The sequence below is a fragment of the Entelurus aequoreus genome, linkage group LG16, assembly GCF_033978785.1.
Source record: "Entelurus aequoreus isolate RoL-2023_Sb linkage group LG16, RoL_Eaeq_v1.1, whole genome shotgun sequence".
In the NCBI taxonomy this organism is placed as follows: domain Eukaryota; kingdom Metazoa; phylum Chordata; class Actinopteri; order Syngnathiformes; family Syngnathidae; genus Entelurus; species Entelurus aequoreus.
Window position 1 is genome coordinate 33,268,829 of NC_084746.1, and position 18,956 is coordinate 33,287,784.

At 40.9% G+C, this 18,956-nt stretch overlaps 1 protein-coding gene across 1 annotated transcript in view; it reads right to left on the reverse strand.

Annotated features, from left to right (window-relative positions):
- The window catches only part of cdh2 (cadherin 2, type 1, N-cadherin (neuronal)), a 140,284-nt gene that overhangs the window by 5,341 nt on the left and 115,987 nt on the right, over window positions 1-18,956 (reverse strand). Inside the window, exons 13-15 of the mRNA XM_062022683.1 lie at window positions 17,179-17,412; window positions 16,853-16,992; window positions 7,985-8,149 (exon numbers count right to left, since the gene is read on the reverse strand). Of these exons, the coding sequence (XP_061878667.1) occupies window positions 7,985-8,149; window positions 16,853-16,992; window positions 17,179-17,412 (539 nt within the window). The remainder of the gene's footprint in view (window positions 1-7,984; window positions 8,150-16,852; window positions 16,993-17,178; window positions 17,413-18,956) is intronic.

Below are 18,956 nucleotides of genomic sequence, written 5' to 3' on the forward strand. Positions count from 1 at the left end.
TCCTGATGTGTTGGTGTTTTTTCACAACTACTTTACACGTGCCTTCAAGCACTTTTTCCCCTCATCTGTTTTCTGTTGGTGATTAAGACTATTTAAGTCGAGGGTGAGCCACCATTCTTTGTCGAGACTTTGTTTGGAATGAAGATTCTTCATGTGGGTGAGTTTTTGCTGTATTCCAGCATTCTGTTTTGTTTTGCACCTGTCAGTTTTAGTTTAGTTTTTGAATAGCCCTCCCTTAGCTTCGGTGCCTTTCCAGCAGCACTCATCTTTGTTTGTTTTTGAGCTACATTGAATATTTTTACCTGCACATTGCCTCCTTGATTTTTTGCATCTTGGGAACACGCCACTAATTGCTGTCATGCGACCCGAGCGCCACACACTGAAGGCATCAAAACTATGAATGAACACATGTGGAGTTTTGTATTAACAAAAAAAGGTGAAATAACTGAAAACATGTTTTATATTCTACTTTCTTCAAAATAGCCACCCTTTGCTCTGATTACTGCTTTGCACACTCTTGGCATTCTCTCGATGAGCTTCAAGAGGTAGTCACTTAAAATGGTTTTCACTTTCACAGAGGTGCTTGAAGCTACGTGTGCTAAGGTTAACAGCCTACTAAATGCTACATGTGCTAACGTTACCAGCTTACTAAATGCTATGTGTGTTAATGTTAACAGACTACTAAATGCTATGTGTGCAACAGAATAAAACATGCTTTTATCCAAAGGGAAAATGCAGTAAACACACCAATATGTACCAGGTGATGGCGTTAAAAGTGAAGTTTGCTCGTCTCACGGCTGCTGTCCACCGTCTCTTTATTAAGTAGACAAGTGAATAATATTTATATAGCGCTTTTTTCTCTAGAGACTCAAAGTGCTTTACAAGTGAATCTTTAAGCTACATTTAAACCAGTGTGGGCGGCACTAGGAGCAGGTGGGTAAAGTGTGTCTCAAGGACACAACAGCAGTGACGAGGATGGCGGAAACAGGAATCGAACCTGGAACCCTCAAGTCACTTGCACGGCCGCGCTACCAACCGAGACACAATTGTGGCAGGCGTATATTTTGAACTTGTTAATGGAAAAAAAAATTATTAAGAGTCTTCCATTCAGCCATATTTTAAAGCGAGTCATAGTCCAATAAGACCCACAATGCAATGCGTCACCACGTCACACTTTCAAGCCTTATTATCGCATGCTTGGCGCCACGCCGTGACGCTTGGCGAAGGTGAAATCCGGGACAAAAAGGACTGTCGCTTTTCTGGGTCGCCACCAGAATGACAAACGGTAGGCGACAGTCGACTATCTCAAAAACATCACTTTGCTGGCGTGCCAGGTGTGTCGGCGGCACACAGCGCAGGGATAAATGAATGGCGGCGAGGCGAGCGGGATTGATAGCCGGGGTGCGGAGTTCCCATCTTGAGAAACATGGTTACCATCCATACAGTAGACACCGGCTACATTTGTAATGCTGTGAAAGTTTTGAAAAATACATTAGGTGCTCTTTTTGTTTGACAGTCTCCCTTCCAGCTCTAGTCAATGAGGGCCTCAGGCAAACGAGGTCACTCTGAACATTGCACTACTGGTGTTACTTTTTCTTCTCTCTCTCCCTCTCATCTCGTCTTTCTTTTCTGATATGTGAAGATAAATAATTATTTCATCTAAGCCTGTTAGCTTCTTGTACTTTTCTGCCTTAATGCATGTCTGAGTAGACGTGGCAAGATGCCTAAAGCCTCATCTTTCTTTGGGGAGAAAAAGACGATCAATTCTTTTTGAGGTAAATTGCCTCCCAAGTCGGCATCATACAGAATCCTATGACCCAAATTGTTTATGAGAAAATTCCTTTAAAATTCAGCCTTTCATTTCTGGTTAGAAAAAGGCAGGACAGCGTCTGTAAGAAAGAGTATTCTACTATGTACAGTACTACATACTGTAGGCCGGGGCTAATCGTCAATAAATCGATAACTTTGCTGGCACCTGTAAATTGCCATGTCTAATTGTCCACGTGTGTTTGTTTTTCTTTGTCTGTGTTTGTTAGCATCTGACAATAGTAGAATTAAATGAACAGCAGGGTTTCCTCTTAAAGTATTTGATTGTGGCACAGCAAAATAAAAACCGCCACACCTTAAAAATTTGTTTTATTTTTTCTTACATGAAAACAAAATAATATAATTAGGTAGATAACGTGTTAATTAAGTTCACTTAACGGCGTTAATTTTTTTAACGTGCGTTACTATGTACAGTACTACATACTAGAGCTGGGTGTGATATATTGAATATACTCGATATACCACGGGTTTGTCTCTGTGCGATATAGAAAATGACTATGTCGTGATATTCGAGTATACATTCTCACGCAGTTGCTTTTAGCTACGGGCATTACACTACAGGCTCTTTTCACTCTTTCTTGTCTCTCCTTCTCACAGAGACTTAAAACAAGCACACCTTCTTACATACGTCACATACTGTCACGCGTGCAACCTCATACAGCAGAGAGGTAGCGGCATGGGTAAGGTTAGCTGTGATCCTAGCGGAGTGGTGCGAGTGGTAATACGAGAGAAAGAAGGTGCGAACATGGTAACAAATGAAGGAAGAATTAATTCACTAGAAAAACAGCAGTGAGTCCATCGTCTGGTGGTGGTTTGGCTTCAAGCGGGAATATGTTAAACAAGTATGCGGCAAAAGCGTTGCTACAAAAAGTAGCATTACTGCTAATTTGTAACATCATTTGAAAAGTCACCCACTAGAGAATGAAGAGTGCTTGAAACTCCGCATGTCAACATCTGCGTTCGGTGCCACACCAACAAAATGCCCAAGCAACAATTTCCACATCAACACCGTATGAAAAAAATAGTCAACAACAGAAGGAGATAACGTCCGCAGTAACCTACCACATAGCGAAGGACATACACTATTTGATTTCCTATTATGCAGCTAATTTTTATTTGAGTTATTAAAATATCTTGTGTGACATTATGCACAAAAGTGCACTTTATTTGTTTTAAACTATTGTAGTGGCGTTCTGTACAAAAAGTGCACTTTAATTTAGTGTTGTTTTGATAAGTCATCTTAGTGACATCGTGCACTAAAGTGCAGTCATAGCTTGTTTTAAAATCATTTTAAAACAAGCTATGACTGCACTTTAGTGCATGATGTCACTAAGATGACTTATCAAAACAACACTAAATTAAAGTGCATTTTAATAAAATGTCTCTGACAATCTTGCACTTTATTTGGAAATGACATGAATGTTTGTGCCACTGCTTACTAACTGTTTAATAAATACAGCTTTGGTAAATTGACTTAGTTGTGATTTCCCTCTCTGCATGAAAGTTTAAAATTAGCTTTTCTTTATGCAGTATGAACAAGAATGTTTTAATGTAGACACGTAGAATCATCATACTGGTGTGATTATATGCATCAAGTGTTTATTTAAGGCTAAGGCAAAATATTGATATATATCGTGTATCGTGACATGGCCTAAAAATATCGAGATATTAATAAAAGGCCATATCGCCCAGCCCTACTACATACTGTAGGCCGGGGCGAATCGTCAATAAATCGAATAATTTAACTGAATAATTTTGCTGGCACCTGTAAATTGCTATGTCTAATTGTCCGCGAATGTTTGTTTTTGTCCGTTTGTGTTTGTTAGCATGTGACAATAGCATAATTATATGAACAACAGGGTTTCCCCTGAATGTATTTGATTGTGCCACAGCAAAATAAAAACCGCCACACCTTTAAAATGATTTTTTCTACATGAAAACAAAATAAAGTTATAGAGTTAGGGCTGTCAAAGATAACGCGTTAAAGGCCTACTGAAATGAATTTTTTTTATTTAAACGGGGATAGCAGATCTATTCTATGTGTCATACTTGATCATTTCGCGATATTGCCATATTTTTGCTGAAAGGATTTAGTATAGAACAACGACGATAAAGATTGCAACTTTTGGTATCTGATAAAAAAAAGGCTTGCACCTACCGGAAGTAGCGTGACGTAGTCAGTTGAACATATACGCAAAGTTCCCTATTGTTTACAATGATGGCCGCATGAAGTGAGAGAGATTCGGACCGAGAAAGCGACAATTTCCCCATTAATTTGAGCGAGGATGAAAGATTTGTGGATGAGTAAAGTGCAAGTGAAGGACTAGTGGGGAGTTGAAGCTATTCAGATAGGGAAGATGCTGTGAGAGCCGGGGGTGACCTGATATTCAGCTGGGAATGACTACAACAGTAAATAAACACAAGACATATATATACTCTATTAGCCACAACACAACCAGGCTTATATTTAATATGCCACAAATTAATCCTGCATAAAAACACCTGCGTGTTTGTTATGCTAGCTCCTAGCTCCTCTGCTAGCTCCTAGCTCCATAGAACACGCCAATACAATTCAAACACCTGATCAACACACACAATCACTCAGCCCAAAAGACCGTTTACCTAACCCAAGGTTCATAAAGCTTATATATTTTTAAAAAGTTACGTACGTGACGCGCACATACGGTCAAGTTATCGAATGTTTAGCAGCCAAGGCTGCATACTCACGGTACCTGATATTCAGCTGGGAATGACTACAACAGTAAATAAACACAAGACATATATATACTCTATTAGCCACAACACAACCAGGCTTATATTTAATATGCCACAAATTAATCCTGCATAATAACACCTGCGTGTTTGTTATGCTAGCTCCTAGCTCCTCTGCTAGCTCCTAGCTCCATAGAACACGCCAATACAATTCAAACACCCGATCAACACACACAATCACTCAGCCCAAAAGACCGTTCACCTAACCCAAGGTTCATAAAGCTTATATATTTTTAAAAAGTTACGTACGTGACGCGCACTTACGGTACGGTACGTGTTATGCTAGCTCCTAGCTCCTCTGCTAGCTCCTAGCTCCATAGAACACGCCAATACAATTCAAACACATGATCAACACACACAATCACTCAGCCCAAAAGACCGTTCACCTAACCCAAGGTTCATAAAGCTTATATATTTTAAAAAAGTTACGTACATACGCAAAAAAAAGCCAAAGCTGCATACTCACAGTAGCACGTCTGCGTCTTTGTCATCCAAATCAAAGTAATCCTGGTAAGAGTCTGTGTTGTCCCAGTTCTCTACAGGCGTCTGTGTATCCAAATCAAAAGTCCTCCTGGTTAGAGTCTCTGTTATCCGAGTTCTTCCATCTTGACTGCATCTTTCGGGAATGTAAACAAAGAAGCGCCGGCTGTGTACTGTTGTGGCTGACTACGTTCGAAAAATACGTCCATTTCGCACCGACAACTTTCTTCTTTGCTTGCTTGGCTTCCTTCTCCATAATGCAATGAACATGATTGAAACAGATTCACGAACACAGATGTCCAGAATACTGTGGAATTATGAAATGAAAACAGAGCGTTTTCGTATCGGCTTCAATGTGGAAGGCATACCCGTGTTCGTCGGGCTACGTCACGCGCATACGTCATCCTCAGAGGCGTTTCGAACCGGAAGTTTAGCGGCAAATTTAAAATGTCACTTTATAAGTTAACCCGGCCGTATTGGCATGTGTTATAATGTTAAGATTTCATCATTGATATATAAACTATCAGACTGCGTGGTCGGTAGTAGTGGGTTTCAGTAGGCCTTTAAGTTCCCTTAACGGCGTTACATTTTTTTTTAACGCGCGTTACTGTGTACAGTAGTACATACTGTAAAACCGCCACAGCATGGCATTGTACTATAAGCAGTACCAGTTAAACAATAGAGCAAGAGGGAGGGAAACAAGTGTCTGTTTCTCAGTACCTGTATTATGATTTCCCTATCAAATGAATAAATAAATATTATTTAAAAAATGCGGAGTTCCAAGTTTACACAGACATTTCCCATACTTGATGTATACATGTTTTTGTCTTGTTAAAGAAAATATATGCATCATAGCAGATAATGTGATGACAACATATTGACACACAGGTATCTTGGCAATCTAGGGGAAACCCTGAACAGACTGAATCCTCTCATTAGTCATCCACAATCTTTGTCCCAGTGGGCGGCAGGGCCGCTCTAGGTTTCACACATGCATGGACAAGGAGCCTTGTTAGTTGATATAGTGAGAAGCACGCAAAGTAACAAGAAATAGGCAGAAAAAAGATGATTGGAAAGCCAATTGTCCAAGTGTGGGAATATATCAGCTTTAAACCGAACAAGCCAGTATGCCAAATTTGTTTAGGAAGTCATGGCAACAACAACAGAAAACAACACAAGCCACTCGACCCAGTTTTTCCAAACTGGGTAAAAAAAAGCCATTCAAGAAGTTAAATATTATAATAGAGATTGAGAGTCCATTTTATTTGTATTGTTTGTTCACTTATTTAGGATAATTACATTAAGATAAGTTCTGGACCTTCCAATTACAATGGTAAAAAACTAACAAAAAACAAATAACAAATCAACATTTATTGTGTTTGAAATAGTTCTTTGCATTATCATTATTACATATTATGATTACATAAGTGCTTGATTTGGTTTCAAACTAATGGTGACAATAATATCGCTTATTGGCAATAATTTGTGGGACAGTACATCATCCAGACAGGCCTAACTATAGCGTACTCTACTAGGGTGCAAAGCTAACAGGGCCCATTACCTTCTGAGGACCAGCGTCCTTGGCAGTGGACATTTTTTTGTCTTTGTCAATTACAAATTTCAACAAAAACAGCCCTGTTACAGAAAACACAAATGTCCACTGTAGAGGACGTTGGCTTTCAGCCTAAAATTCTAGCCTTAATGTTAGAAATCTTTAAGATGTGTATAAAAAAGCCTTTTTTTTTTTTCTCTCCGAAAATCAGTGTTCGTACGGGTGCTTAAAAACCTTGAAAATGCTTGGATTTTAATGTTGTGTTTTCAAGGTTTGAAAAATGCTTGAATTTTGGGAGAAGTGCTTGTAAATGCTTGGAAATGTTCATCATATTTCTCGGCAGTCTGACTCAATAGGCAAATTATAAAATGGAAACAAAACAAGTTTCCTTAAAAATGAAAGCTACACGCTTGATCTTACATGCCAAAGCCCAAGAAGACAGTGGTGCATCGGTCCATCATGCCGGGAGGTTGTCGTTTTAATGAACATTGGATGGAAATTATTAGTCCATTATTGGACTTGTTTGTACTGTGAAGGTCATGTAACATATAATTTGTAACCTTTTTCACAACTTAGAGCTGAGTTAATATGAATGATTTTGTAGTTTTTTACACAACATGGTTGTATGCATTTCTTGCTCTATTATTTTCGTTTCTACTTGTCTGGCTACAGCAGCAAAAGCAAAAAAAGTTCACGTTTGTCTTTTTGTTAATTTGTTATCATAGCCACAGTTATAAGGCTAGATATGCTTAATGAAATGTAACTGAGGTGTTGTGAAACAAACTAAATATTTTGCTTTAATTTATTATCCTTATATTAATGTGGAACAGTTTTGTTAATGAGTGAAATTGACATTTTGAGGGTGCATGTATTTATATCACATTATGCAGTTTACAAGCACAAATACGGTGTGAATCAATCCATGCTGTTCGATGTCATTGAGTGCTGTAAGTAAGAAAAAGAATAAGAAATTTAAAAACACCACGTTTGCAAACACCAATGACATTGAATAGAGTCACACTGCTTCATTTTCTTTGCCCCATTCAGTTAATGATAACTGCTAGTTCAATGTTAGGCTTAGGTTTTAGCAGATTTTCTGTATTTTTTCTACAGACAGCATTTGGTGACCTCAAACAACAAGGCTATGGATTGACTCACACTGGTTTTCGCCTTTTGAGGGAAGGGTACTGAAAAAACTGGAAAATTGATCTTGAAAGTCCTTAAAAAGTGCTTGAATTTGGCCATGGAAAAGGTGTACGAACCCTGAAAAATGGGGGACCTTTTAACACTATTGTGGTGACAACAATTGTTGCTGTTTAGTACTTTAAAGCTCACAGGCTTTGTGTTCCCTACCTCATTGATGAAGTCTCCAATGTCTCCGGGGTGGGGCGCGCCAGACCTCATGGGGTACTGTGGCTCAGGGTGGAGGGGTCGCTCATCAAGGCGTCTGATCCCCACCGGTTTGATGGCCTCGGGTTCTATCGTGTCAGGTTGCTGGAGCTGACTCAAGTCGTAATCCTAAAGGGCAAACAAGACATGTGATAAGTCTAGAAGTAATGGTCTAAACTGCACTGACAAAGTGTTTTGCGTCATAAGAATGTGCTGCTGGCAGGACAGGAAGTGCAGGCTCTAATCAATGCCCAGACATGGCATGGTGGCGATGCATAAGCCTGGGCTAATCCTATTAACATTACCAAGGCAACGGAAATGGCTGTGCAAAGTCATGGCCAGAAGAGGGGGAGGAGTGACAGAATAGTATCATTGTAACAGAAGGTGTGTGTGTGTGTGTGTGTGTCTGTGTGCCGAATAATCATGCTGGGTAGATGCTGCCTTTTAATGCAACACCGCCTATTTAAAGTCAGGTTCATAATTTTAGTTCATCTAGTCTAAATTGTCATCAGTATCATCCTCTGCCTGCCACCATATGTGCACCGCGAGGGAGGGGAAGGGGGCAATGCCAGTAACCCCTGAGGCTAGCAGAATCAGAACAACGGTCATCTCACAAGAATGTCATCCATCATTTTTGGTCCATTACTGTCTTGCCTCAGTCTTGCTTGACCCTTTTTTTTTTTTTTACGTCGTACACCATAAGGGTCAGTCAGCTATGTTACTGGCTGATCAATACAGATTTCTAGAATCATAAATACATTACCAAAATAATACTTTATTAAAAATAATGTGTCGTTTTATCAGTATCTAAAATAAAATATACTTAAATACATCTAAAAATATTTTATGAAAACAATAATACATACAATCATATATTACAAACACGCATTATATAAATATATGTACATATAAATATGTGTATATATGTATATAAATATATGTGTGTATATAAATATATGTGTGTGTGTGTATATATATATATATATATATATATATATATATATATATATATATATATATATATATATATATATATATATTATATATATATATATATATATATATATTATATATGCACATGTGTGTATATATACACATGTGTATATACTGTATATCTACACACGTGTGTGTGTATATATATATATATATCTACACACATGTGTATATATACATGTGTATATATCAGAATCAGAATCAGCTTTATTGTCATTACGCAGGGTAACGAGATTGAGGCCATTCCATACAGTGCAATAAACAAGTGTACACTCTATACAGAGGGTGAAATGAATATGTACATGAATATCTACATGAAACAGGGTGGTTGGTGGAATGGGTTATTGCACCGAAGAGAAGGCAGTTATGAGGGTCAATGGGGAAGTCTGTTCAGGGTGGTTATGGCCCTGTGGAAGAAGCTGTTTTTTAGCCTGTTCGTCCTGGTTTTAATGCACCTGTAGCGCTTCCCAGAGGGCAGCAGGTGGAACAGGTCAGAGCCAGGGTGGGTGCTGTCCTTGATGATGGCACTGGCTCTGTTGAGGCAGCGGGAGGTGTAGATGTCCATCAGGGAGGGGAGAGGGCGGCCGATGATCTTTTGAGCCGTCTTGACCACTCTTTGCAGCCTCTCCCTGTCTGCTGCAGTGCAGCTGCCGTACCGTACTGTAATACAGTAGGTCAGCAGGCTCTCGATGGATGAGCGGTAGAAGGTCAGCAGCAGGTCAGGCTTCAGGTTGTACTTCCCGAGGACTCTCAGGAAGTGTAGCCGCTGCTGAGCCTTCTTGATGATTGCTGTGGTGTTGACTGTCCAGGAAAAGTCGTTGGAGATGTGGACTCCAAGGTACCTGAAGGAGTGGACCCCCTCCACACGCTCGCCGTTGATGTAGAGGGGGGCAGGGTCGGTGCTGCTCCTCCTGAAGTCGACGATGATCTCTCTGGTCTTGCTGGTGTTGAGCGAGGTTGTTCTCCGAAGACCAGGCCGTCAGCTTCAGGACCTCCTCCCTGGAGGCAGCCTCGTCACCCCTGGAGATGAGCCCGACCACTGTGGTATCGTCAGCAAACTTGACGATAAGGTTGTCACTGTGGGCTGGACTGCAGTCATGGGTTTAGAGGCAGTAGAGGAGGGGGCTCAGCACACAGCCCTGTGGGGAGCCGATGCTCAGCGTGCGGGTGGATGAGAGGTTTGGGCCAAGTCTCACATTCTGGGGTCGGTCCGTTAGGAAGTCCCTTATCCAGGCATTTGTGAGAGGGGGGAGGCCAAGAGTGTCCAGTTTATTGCAGTCTGTCCGGGATTATTGTATTGAAGGCAGAACTATAATGCACAGAGAGCATCCGGACGTAGCTCTGCTGCTGCTCCAGGTGGTTCAGAGCAGAGCGGAGAGCAACAGCGATGGCGTCCTCTGTGGATCTGTTCGCCCGGTATGCAAACTGGTGGGGGTCAAAGTCTGGAGGGATATGGTCCTTGATGTGCTGGAGAACCAGTCTCTCGAAGCACTTCATGATTACCGGAGTGAGGGCCACTGGTCGGTAATCATTCAGGCTGGTGATGGGAGACTTCTTCGGCACCGGGATTATTGTAGATGACTTCAGGCAGGATGGGATGACTGCCTGAGCCAGGGAGAGGTTGAAGATCCTGGTGAGGGGGGGAGCGAGCTGGTGGGCGCACGCCCTGAGCACCTTTCCAGGTACTCCGTCTGGTCCGGCAGCCTTCCTGGGGTTCACAGCCAGGAGCACTCGTCTGACACTGTGCTCCTGTACAGTAAGTGGAGTGGTGCCGGAGCCCGGTGGGGGCAGGGCTGGAGCAGATGAGTGTCGCTGGGGGGTATCGAAACGGGCAAAGAAACAGTTAAGCTCCTCTGCCAGTGTCGCACTCTGATCCGCAGTTGTCACATTGCAGCCTCTGTAGTTCGTGATGTCATGAATGCCCCGCCACACCTCCCGTGAGTTATTGCTGGACAGATGGGACTCTATGCACCTCCTGTGGTCCGCCTTTGCTATTTTAATCCCTCTCTTCAGGTCGGCTCTAGCAGCACTGTACAGTGCCCTGTCCCCTGACCTGGAGGCTGCGTCGTGGGCCCTGAGGAGTGTGCGGACCTGGCTGGTCATCCAGGGTTTCTTGTTGGGGTAAACCCGGATGGTTTTTTCCACAGTTACATTCCTGATGCAGAACTGTATGTAGTCCAGCACTGTTCCTGTGGCTGTCTCCAGCTCCTGTTGTTGGAAGAGGTCCCAATTCGTGTGTTGGAAGCAGTCCTGAAGTTTGGGGAGTGCATCGTCAGGCCAGCTCATAACAGTCTTTGTGATGGGACTGGCCTGGCGTCTGATGGGGGTGTAGGTAGGAGAGAGCAGGAGGGAAAGATGGTCTGACTGTCCAAGCTGGGGGTGGGGTGTGGCTCTGTACGCGTGCTTCACGTTGTTATACACATGGTCAAGGGTGTTCTTGCCCCTTGTAGAACACTTCACGTGCTGGTAGAACTTAGGGAGTACAGTCTTTAGATTGGCCTTATTAAAATCCCCTGCTATGATATGAACACCATCGGGGTGGGCCCGCTGCTGTTCGTTGACGGTGTTCAGCAGAAGAGAGAGCGCTGTGTTTACTTTGGCGTCCGGTGGAATATACACAGCCGTGATGATAACAACAGACAGCTCTCTCGGGAGAAAAAAAGGCCGACATCTAACAGACATGTACTCCACGTCCGGGCAACAGTGCTGTTCAATGATTGTCCCGTTGTTGCACCAGTTCTCATGCACGTAAATACAGAGCCCCTCCTCTGCTCTTACCGGAGTCCTTAGTTCTGTCCCGGCGGAGCAGAGTGCGGCCGGCTAGCTGCATGCTAGCATCGGGTATTTCCGGGTGAAGCCAGTTTTCGGTGATAATCATAGCACAACAGTCCCGAACATAGCGGTTTCCAGCGAGTTGTAACTCCAGGTCGTCCATCTTCTGCACAAGGGATCTGGCATTGGAGAGGAACAGGCTCGGTAGAGGTGGCAAGACGCCGGACCTGCGGCCACGCTTCTGCTTCCTCTCCCTCCTCCGTCTGCGCCGTCTCCCAGACCCAACAAAAAACCACGGAGAGCCCGGTGCTCTTGCTATGTCGTCTGGGATGTTGTGCTCGTGGTGAAAGTCGCTCGAAACAGATATCTGGTGCGAGTTCCCGATATCCAAGAGTGACTGGCGGGTGTACCGGGTGTTTGCAGTACAGGTGGTGCACAAAAGGAAAAAAAACAAGAAGAAAAGAAGGAGGAAAGAGCACTGAAAAGGAGAGCCGTAAGCCGCTGCGTCTGTGCGCGCCGCCATCTTGGGAAAAAAAAAAAAATATATATATATATATATATATATATATATATATATATATATATATATATATATATATATATATATATATATATATATATAGCTACACGTGTTTACAGTATATACATACAAGTGTGTGTAACGTTACGTTACTTAACATGCAGTGCGCTTTTGGCAACCGGCCACATTTTTTTTTGCCCAATGTGGTCCCCAAATCACAAAGTATGAACACCCCTGTTTTAAACAAAGTCGAAATATAACAGTAAAAATTTGGAAATACCGGTACCTGCTTTTCTTCAGACAGTGTCGAAGTATAACTTCAGAGAGTGTCAAAGTATAAATAATAGTTCGGAAATACTGGCTTTTCTTTAGACAGTGACAACATAAAATCATAAAATTGGGAGATACATCCTATTCATTGGACGGTGAGGAATAATAATTACAACATTTGGAGACAAATTACTTTTCATTGGACAGTGACAACATATAGTGGTACAATTTAGAGATGCATGCTTTTCATTGGACAGCACCAACATACAGTATGCATGTACGTGTATCTCCCAATTTTTTTGATTGTAATTTAAAACAAATGGAAGATTGAAAAATGTTTCAAATATCTGATTTTTACTAGACAGAAATAGAACACACATTAGACTTTTTCCTTTTTAAATGGACCAACAAACCCCATCAAACTTCAAAGGGAATTTACGAGACTTCTTCTGATGAGGTTTAGTTTCACTTCCGACATGAGTTCATCAACACTTGTTAAGCGTTCATCGGTTTAGTGATCCACGTGGACGTGGCTCTCGATGGGGTATCATGGTATCTATCATAGCTTTCTGTGTGTGACAGAGCAGTGCAGGCTGGGCCAATTGCAGCAGCTAAAATCATATAGTGAGAGAGCACCAAATGAGCTGACACTTCAATTTCCTCCTTGGTGGGAGATACTGAGAACAGAGGTGGTATTATACAGACCACAGCGCTGGGAAAGTCAGGCCCATTTTGCACCCTCCTACCCAAGACTGACTCCCCCCGACAAAGCATACAAGGCCATTTTCTCCCGGCGCCTGCCGTCCTTTAGAATGGAAGCTTGTTCGCTCTCTAGTAAATGGCACCTTGTACTAATTTTCCTTTTTAACAAGTTTGTGGGTTTTCTGGGGTTTTATTTGTGGACGGTGAGAATGGGGGCGCTAACAACTGGCAGATGTTTTGATGGTCTTCCAGTCGTATTGTTACCTTAGACAGAGCTTCATTATTGGGGCACAGCAGATGACTGTCTCCAAATGACATCAGCCAACCAATTACAAGTCTGCCGGGCTAATTTGCCACAGTGTCGGGTCAGAGCGGGGTCTCTTGCTTGTTTGTGAGCCACCACGGCACTTCATCCAGCGAGAAAACAGCTTATTTCAAATAAACACTGGCTTTTTTTTATGAAGCGATTCCATTCTGCTAACAAGGGATCATTAGGACAATTGAATTTGTGTCGCTACATGCCTGATCAGTGCAGCGAGATGCAGCAATGTCACTTTATTTATGCCTGCAAAAGAAAAAGGTGGGGTGCACACCACTGTCTGTAAACCAGTTATACTTGGGCAAACATGTCCAATATTTTCACAACCAAATGGAGCAAAAGGCGTTTGATTGTTATTCTGGTCCCCATGTAGAAATGGAACTTTAGAAACAGAAATAGGAAGGCGACTTCGACTTTAATAATAAATAATAATAATAGATTCACAAGCATTACAATCCTGGTTGACTTTAAAGCTGTTAAGCTATCCCCTAACAATTACATTAATTAATGAATCCTAAATGCAAACTGCATAAAACCTCACCACCTGTACAGTAATACAACAAAATTAAAGTAAAACCACTCACAACACCCAACTGGCACATAATGGAGAATGAGCAATACTGTCTCTTCGTTAGCCAACAAGCCATTATACTTTTTGCTAAACTGCAAAAAAGACGATAAAAATACTAGATTTTAGGAAAAATATACTAAAAACTATTGCAATTAAAGGGGAACTGCTCTTTTTTGGGAATTTTGCCTATTGTTCACAATCATGAGCAACATTTCTTTGGTGATGCATTTTAACTCGCAAATTAATGTAAATAAATGTCTGCTTTTAATGGAGTCAACGGGAGGTCCTCTAGTCCGCCCCTAAATTTTTCTAAAAAACATCCGAAAAGCGCCAACAATACTCCATTTAGATTTTGTGACTTGGATATTAACCAAGTATTAGCGATATTGTTATTATAAGCGCTAAACTATTTTTAGCGGCACCTTGATCTGTTAGCTCCCCTAACAACTTGTGCTACTGTGTTGACATCGGGGGCCGGTGAGCTGCTTGCCTTGGAGCTCGCGGAAGTTTATTCTAGATCATAATTAATGCTTATTACCTGGATAGTAAAAGGAAGAATACATAATCTGACATAAGTTGGTCAATTTTGACATCCAATTTAGACCCCGAAAAGGCGAGAAAGACACAAAAAGATGCTTGGTCTGCACTCGGTTACACCCCCCTTTTTTCTTTGCGAGGGTTATGAGTCATTCTCCATCTAAATGGGACGATATGTACTGTACATCCTAGCAGTCGGTATCCTAGTGAGAGCAGAGATTGTACAGTAAGTGATGTTTTATTATGTGTTGGATTTCATGTCATCTGCAGTGAGTTAATCAGTGATCTTGTCGGAAGAAAAAAGCAAATGTGATGCGTTTTTGAAACGAATGCGCCGCCTAATGCTTAAAATGATCAAAATACGTAAATATGACAATGTTATTATAAATGTGCCTGCTACTACATTACCTATATACTTAGAGTGTGTATATAAAACCTTAATGGATCTTAATGGAAATGTTTGGATGTTTTTAAGAGCACTTTATAGGTAGAATAGAATGCATAGTAAAACTAAAAAGATGTGTGCTTGTCTTACGAAAGGAATTTGAATGATTCCAAACAAGCTGCAGTTCCTCTTTAACTAGCTGCATGGACAGATCATTTTACTTGATGAGACATCCTAATTTAAGATTTGTATATCTAGAAATCAGCAGGATTTCTTAGATACAAATACATATTTATTTTGAAAAATAAATTTAATTCTTAAATTAAGCATCCTTGATTTGTTGCAGAATTTTTAAACAAAGATTTTTTATGTGGGGTGGGGACTAAATATCTTATTTGAATAGTTTTTTTCTCAATTTAAACATTTTAAACTAGAATAGAAAAACATATTTATTCATGCTAAAATTAAGATAAGCCAATGATTAAATAGAAGTAAATAGCTCTTAAAACTAGGGGAAAGTTTTACAAATAAAACGTTCAATCTTGGCAAATAATTAGCAGTGTACATGCTATGTGCGTTAGCATCTGCTTTGTAAAATGTGAAATTTCATGAATGGTATCATTCTTATTTTACTGAACGTTTCCTGTGTGGCAACAAGTTAAATGCCTGGTTCTATAATAATCTTCACATTTGTCTCTTTATATCGTAGAAGCCTGAACCAAAAGTAGTAACATTTCTATTATCTAACAGAGTGTAAAACGAACTTCAGAAATACCACTATATAATACTACCACATAGAGTATAATTTCTGGTAAAGTTATTGTACTGGACATCTGTGGTTATCACCTTTGGCGTTGTTATTATTGATTGAGTTTAGTTTTTTTCGAACATGAACACACTTACAGTATAGTACATCACACAATTTAATATCATTTCTCTTTACATCATGTCCGAAAAGGAGTAGGAAGAAGCAAAGCTTATTTAAGCCTACCCCTTTCCCACTTCAGAGCGTTTACAAATACACACAGTATGTTCATTTACTGTCTTCTTTTTGTAGCACAATTACATCACTGAATGATTAATACAGTGGTTCCTGTAATAGATAATTTTGTCAGTCATGATTAACATACTGAGATGAAGAATATCCAATTGTCAATAGGGTTGAAGGTATTTCGCATAATTCTTCTTTGTACTTTGTAAGCACTATTAATTTGAACAACCTCCTAAACTGGATCCTATCAGTACATTGTTTAACTTCTTTACTTAATCCATTCCATAGTTTAATTCCACATACTGATATGCTAAAGGTTTTTAGTATTGTACGTGCATACAAATGTTTTAAGTTAGTTTTTCCTCTAAGGTTATATTTCTCCTCTTAAGTTGAGAAGAATTGTCTTACATTCTTGGGTAGCAGGTTATAGTTTGCTTTGTACATCATTTTAGCTGTTTGCAATTTTACCAAATCGTTGAGTTTCAGTATTTTTGATTCAATAAATAAAGGGTTTGTATGTTCTCTATATCCAACATTATGTGTTATTGTAATTGATGTTTTTTGTAACACAGTCAATGAATGAAGTGCACATTTGTAGTTGTTTCCCCATATTTCTACACAATAACTCAGATATGGTGACACCAGTGAGCAGTAGTATCAATAGTACACGGGCAAACACAAATGTTGAATGACGAAATAGATTTCCAGGGCTTTTCTAATAATCCAGAGTGTTATTAGGGATTTTAATGTGTGTGAGTAACATCATCCCTACCTGATCCTCTTCTCCACCGCCTTCCTCATCATACTTGAGAATGTTGTCTCGCACGTCATCCTCCGGATCGATGAGGAGCTGCTTAGCTTGGCGTTCTTTATCGCGCCGCTTCATCCAAACCACAAAGAGCAGCACGAGAACTGGAGGGGGGAGGACACAGAGCGAGGCGTCTTATTACAAAACAGTCATATTTTCATACACGGGTAATCGGATCCAGTGCCTTTAGCCTGGATGCGGACGACATATATACTTTGTCTTGCTAATCCCACATTAACGATCACCGGGATCATGTTTAGCTGCCGTTTCAAGTAATCCGCCACACTCACTGAGGAGGATGATGATGCACAGAAGGATGGAGATGATGGCGCCCGTGCCCAGCCCGGCGGCCATGATGTGCTGCTGGTCGGAGCATTCTCCGTTGATGTCACACTGGCACACTTTGATCCTCAGGTGGGAGGTGTTGGACAGGGGCAGGTTCCCAGAGTCCGTGATGATGATGGGCAGCTCGTAAATTCCGCTCTCGAGGAAGCCAATTTTCAAGCGCAGTTGAGCGTAGTCGCCTATTGAGGGACAAAGAGGAACGATTACACTTAAAAGTTTACGACAAATACAGCAAGTTTCACACTTCCTACCTGGAGGTTGCATCAGCATATCAAATCCAAAACAAGGAATTAGGATTTGGAGCATCACAAATCTACTGAATAGCATTTGATAATGCTGCTTAAGATTAAAACTGCTCGCCGCGATTATCCCAAAGGCTTTATCCTCTCTGGCTATATTGTGTTTTAACAAGCACATCTCTGACAGCTAGCATATTTCTAATGGCTTTATACACCAATAGTAGAAAACAAGACTGGCATCCACAGCATGTTCTACTAACAGCGATGTGGGGCAATTATCGATTTAGTCTGTCAATTTTGCAGAATTGACTGTTTGGTTTTAAAGAAATTGGGGTAATAAAAACATTCATGGTGATTGTCCCATCCCATTAGTAATGATATTTTTCAAATGTGTGGCAATTTAATCAACAGAATAAGGCCATGTCCACATAAATACTCATGATAACTACCGTATTTTCCGGACTATGGGGCGCACCGGATTATAGGGCGCACTGCCGATGAGCGGGTCCATTCAGGTCTTTTTTTCATACAAAAGGTGCACCGGATTATAAGGCGCATTAAAGGGTCATATTATATTATTTTTTTTGAATGTAAAACACTTCCTTGTGGTCTACATAACATGTAATGGTGGTTCTTTGGTCAAAATGTTGCATAGGTTATGTTTTACAGATCATCTTCAAGTCGCTTTATGACAGTCGCTTCAAGATGCGCCGTTTTTTGGGCGGTCTAATTTACGTGGCTCACCTTCGACAGCGTCTTCTCCCCGTCATCTTTGTTGTAGCGGTGTAGCGTGCAAGGACGGGTGTGGAAGAAGTGTCAAAAGATGGAGCTAACTGTTTTAATGACATCCAGACTTTACTTAAATCGACAACGGACCAGCATCTCCTCATCCGTGGCTCAATAGTGCAATAACAACACTGGAAATGTGTCCCATGAAAAACCGTCAGACCGGAACTCTCTAACTAAAGTTCCTTGGGTGAATAATGTAAACTCACTACACCGGTATGTTTCAGCGCTTTCAGGACGAGTTTACTGACAGAAATAACTTTCCGATACTTTATATTAGAAATGGCAACAGCGGCGGATGAATGTCCCATAACATGAAGATAGAGAAAAAGAAGCAGCTTATTGACTACGATTTCACCACGGACTACAAAGGTGGATGCGCGCAAATATTCAGGGCTTATGCAGATCCCAAATACAGATCAGTAGGTACCAGAAGGTAAGAAAAGTTGCTTTTGAATAATATTGCGAAACAAAACGCCAGAGAATATGTCTTACCTTATACACACACCATAATAATACTCGTATGTTGAAGCACAGTACAATCCATCAAGCGGTGCAGCGTCATAGCCTACCAACGTCGTACTAAAACATTTTGATAGATTTTTGAGCGCCGTGTGTAATATTCTATACTTTCAATAGAACATTTAAAATTGTGGAGTTTACTTGAGTCATATTGCAGTCTACACGTATCTCTTATG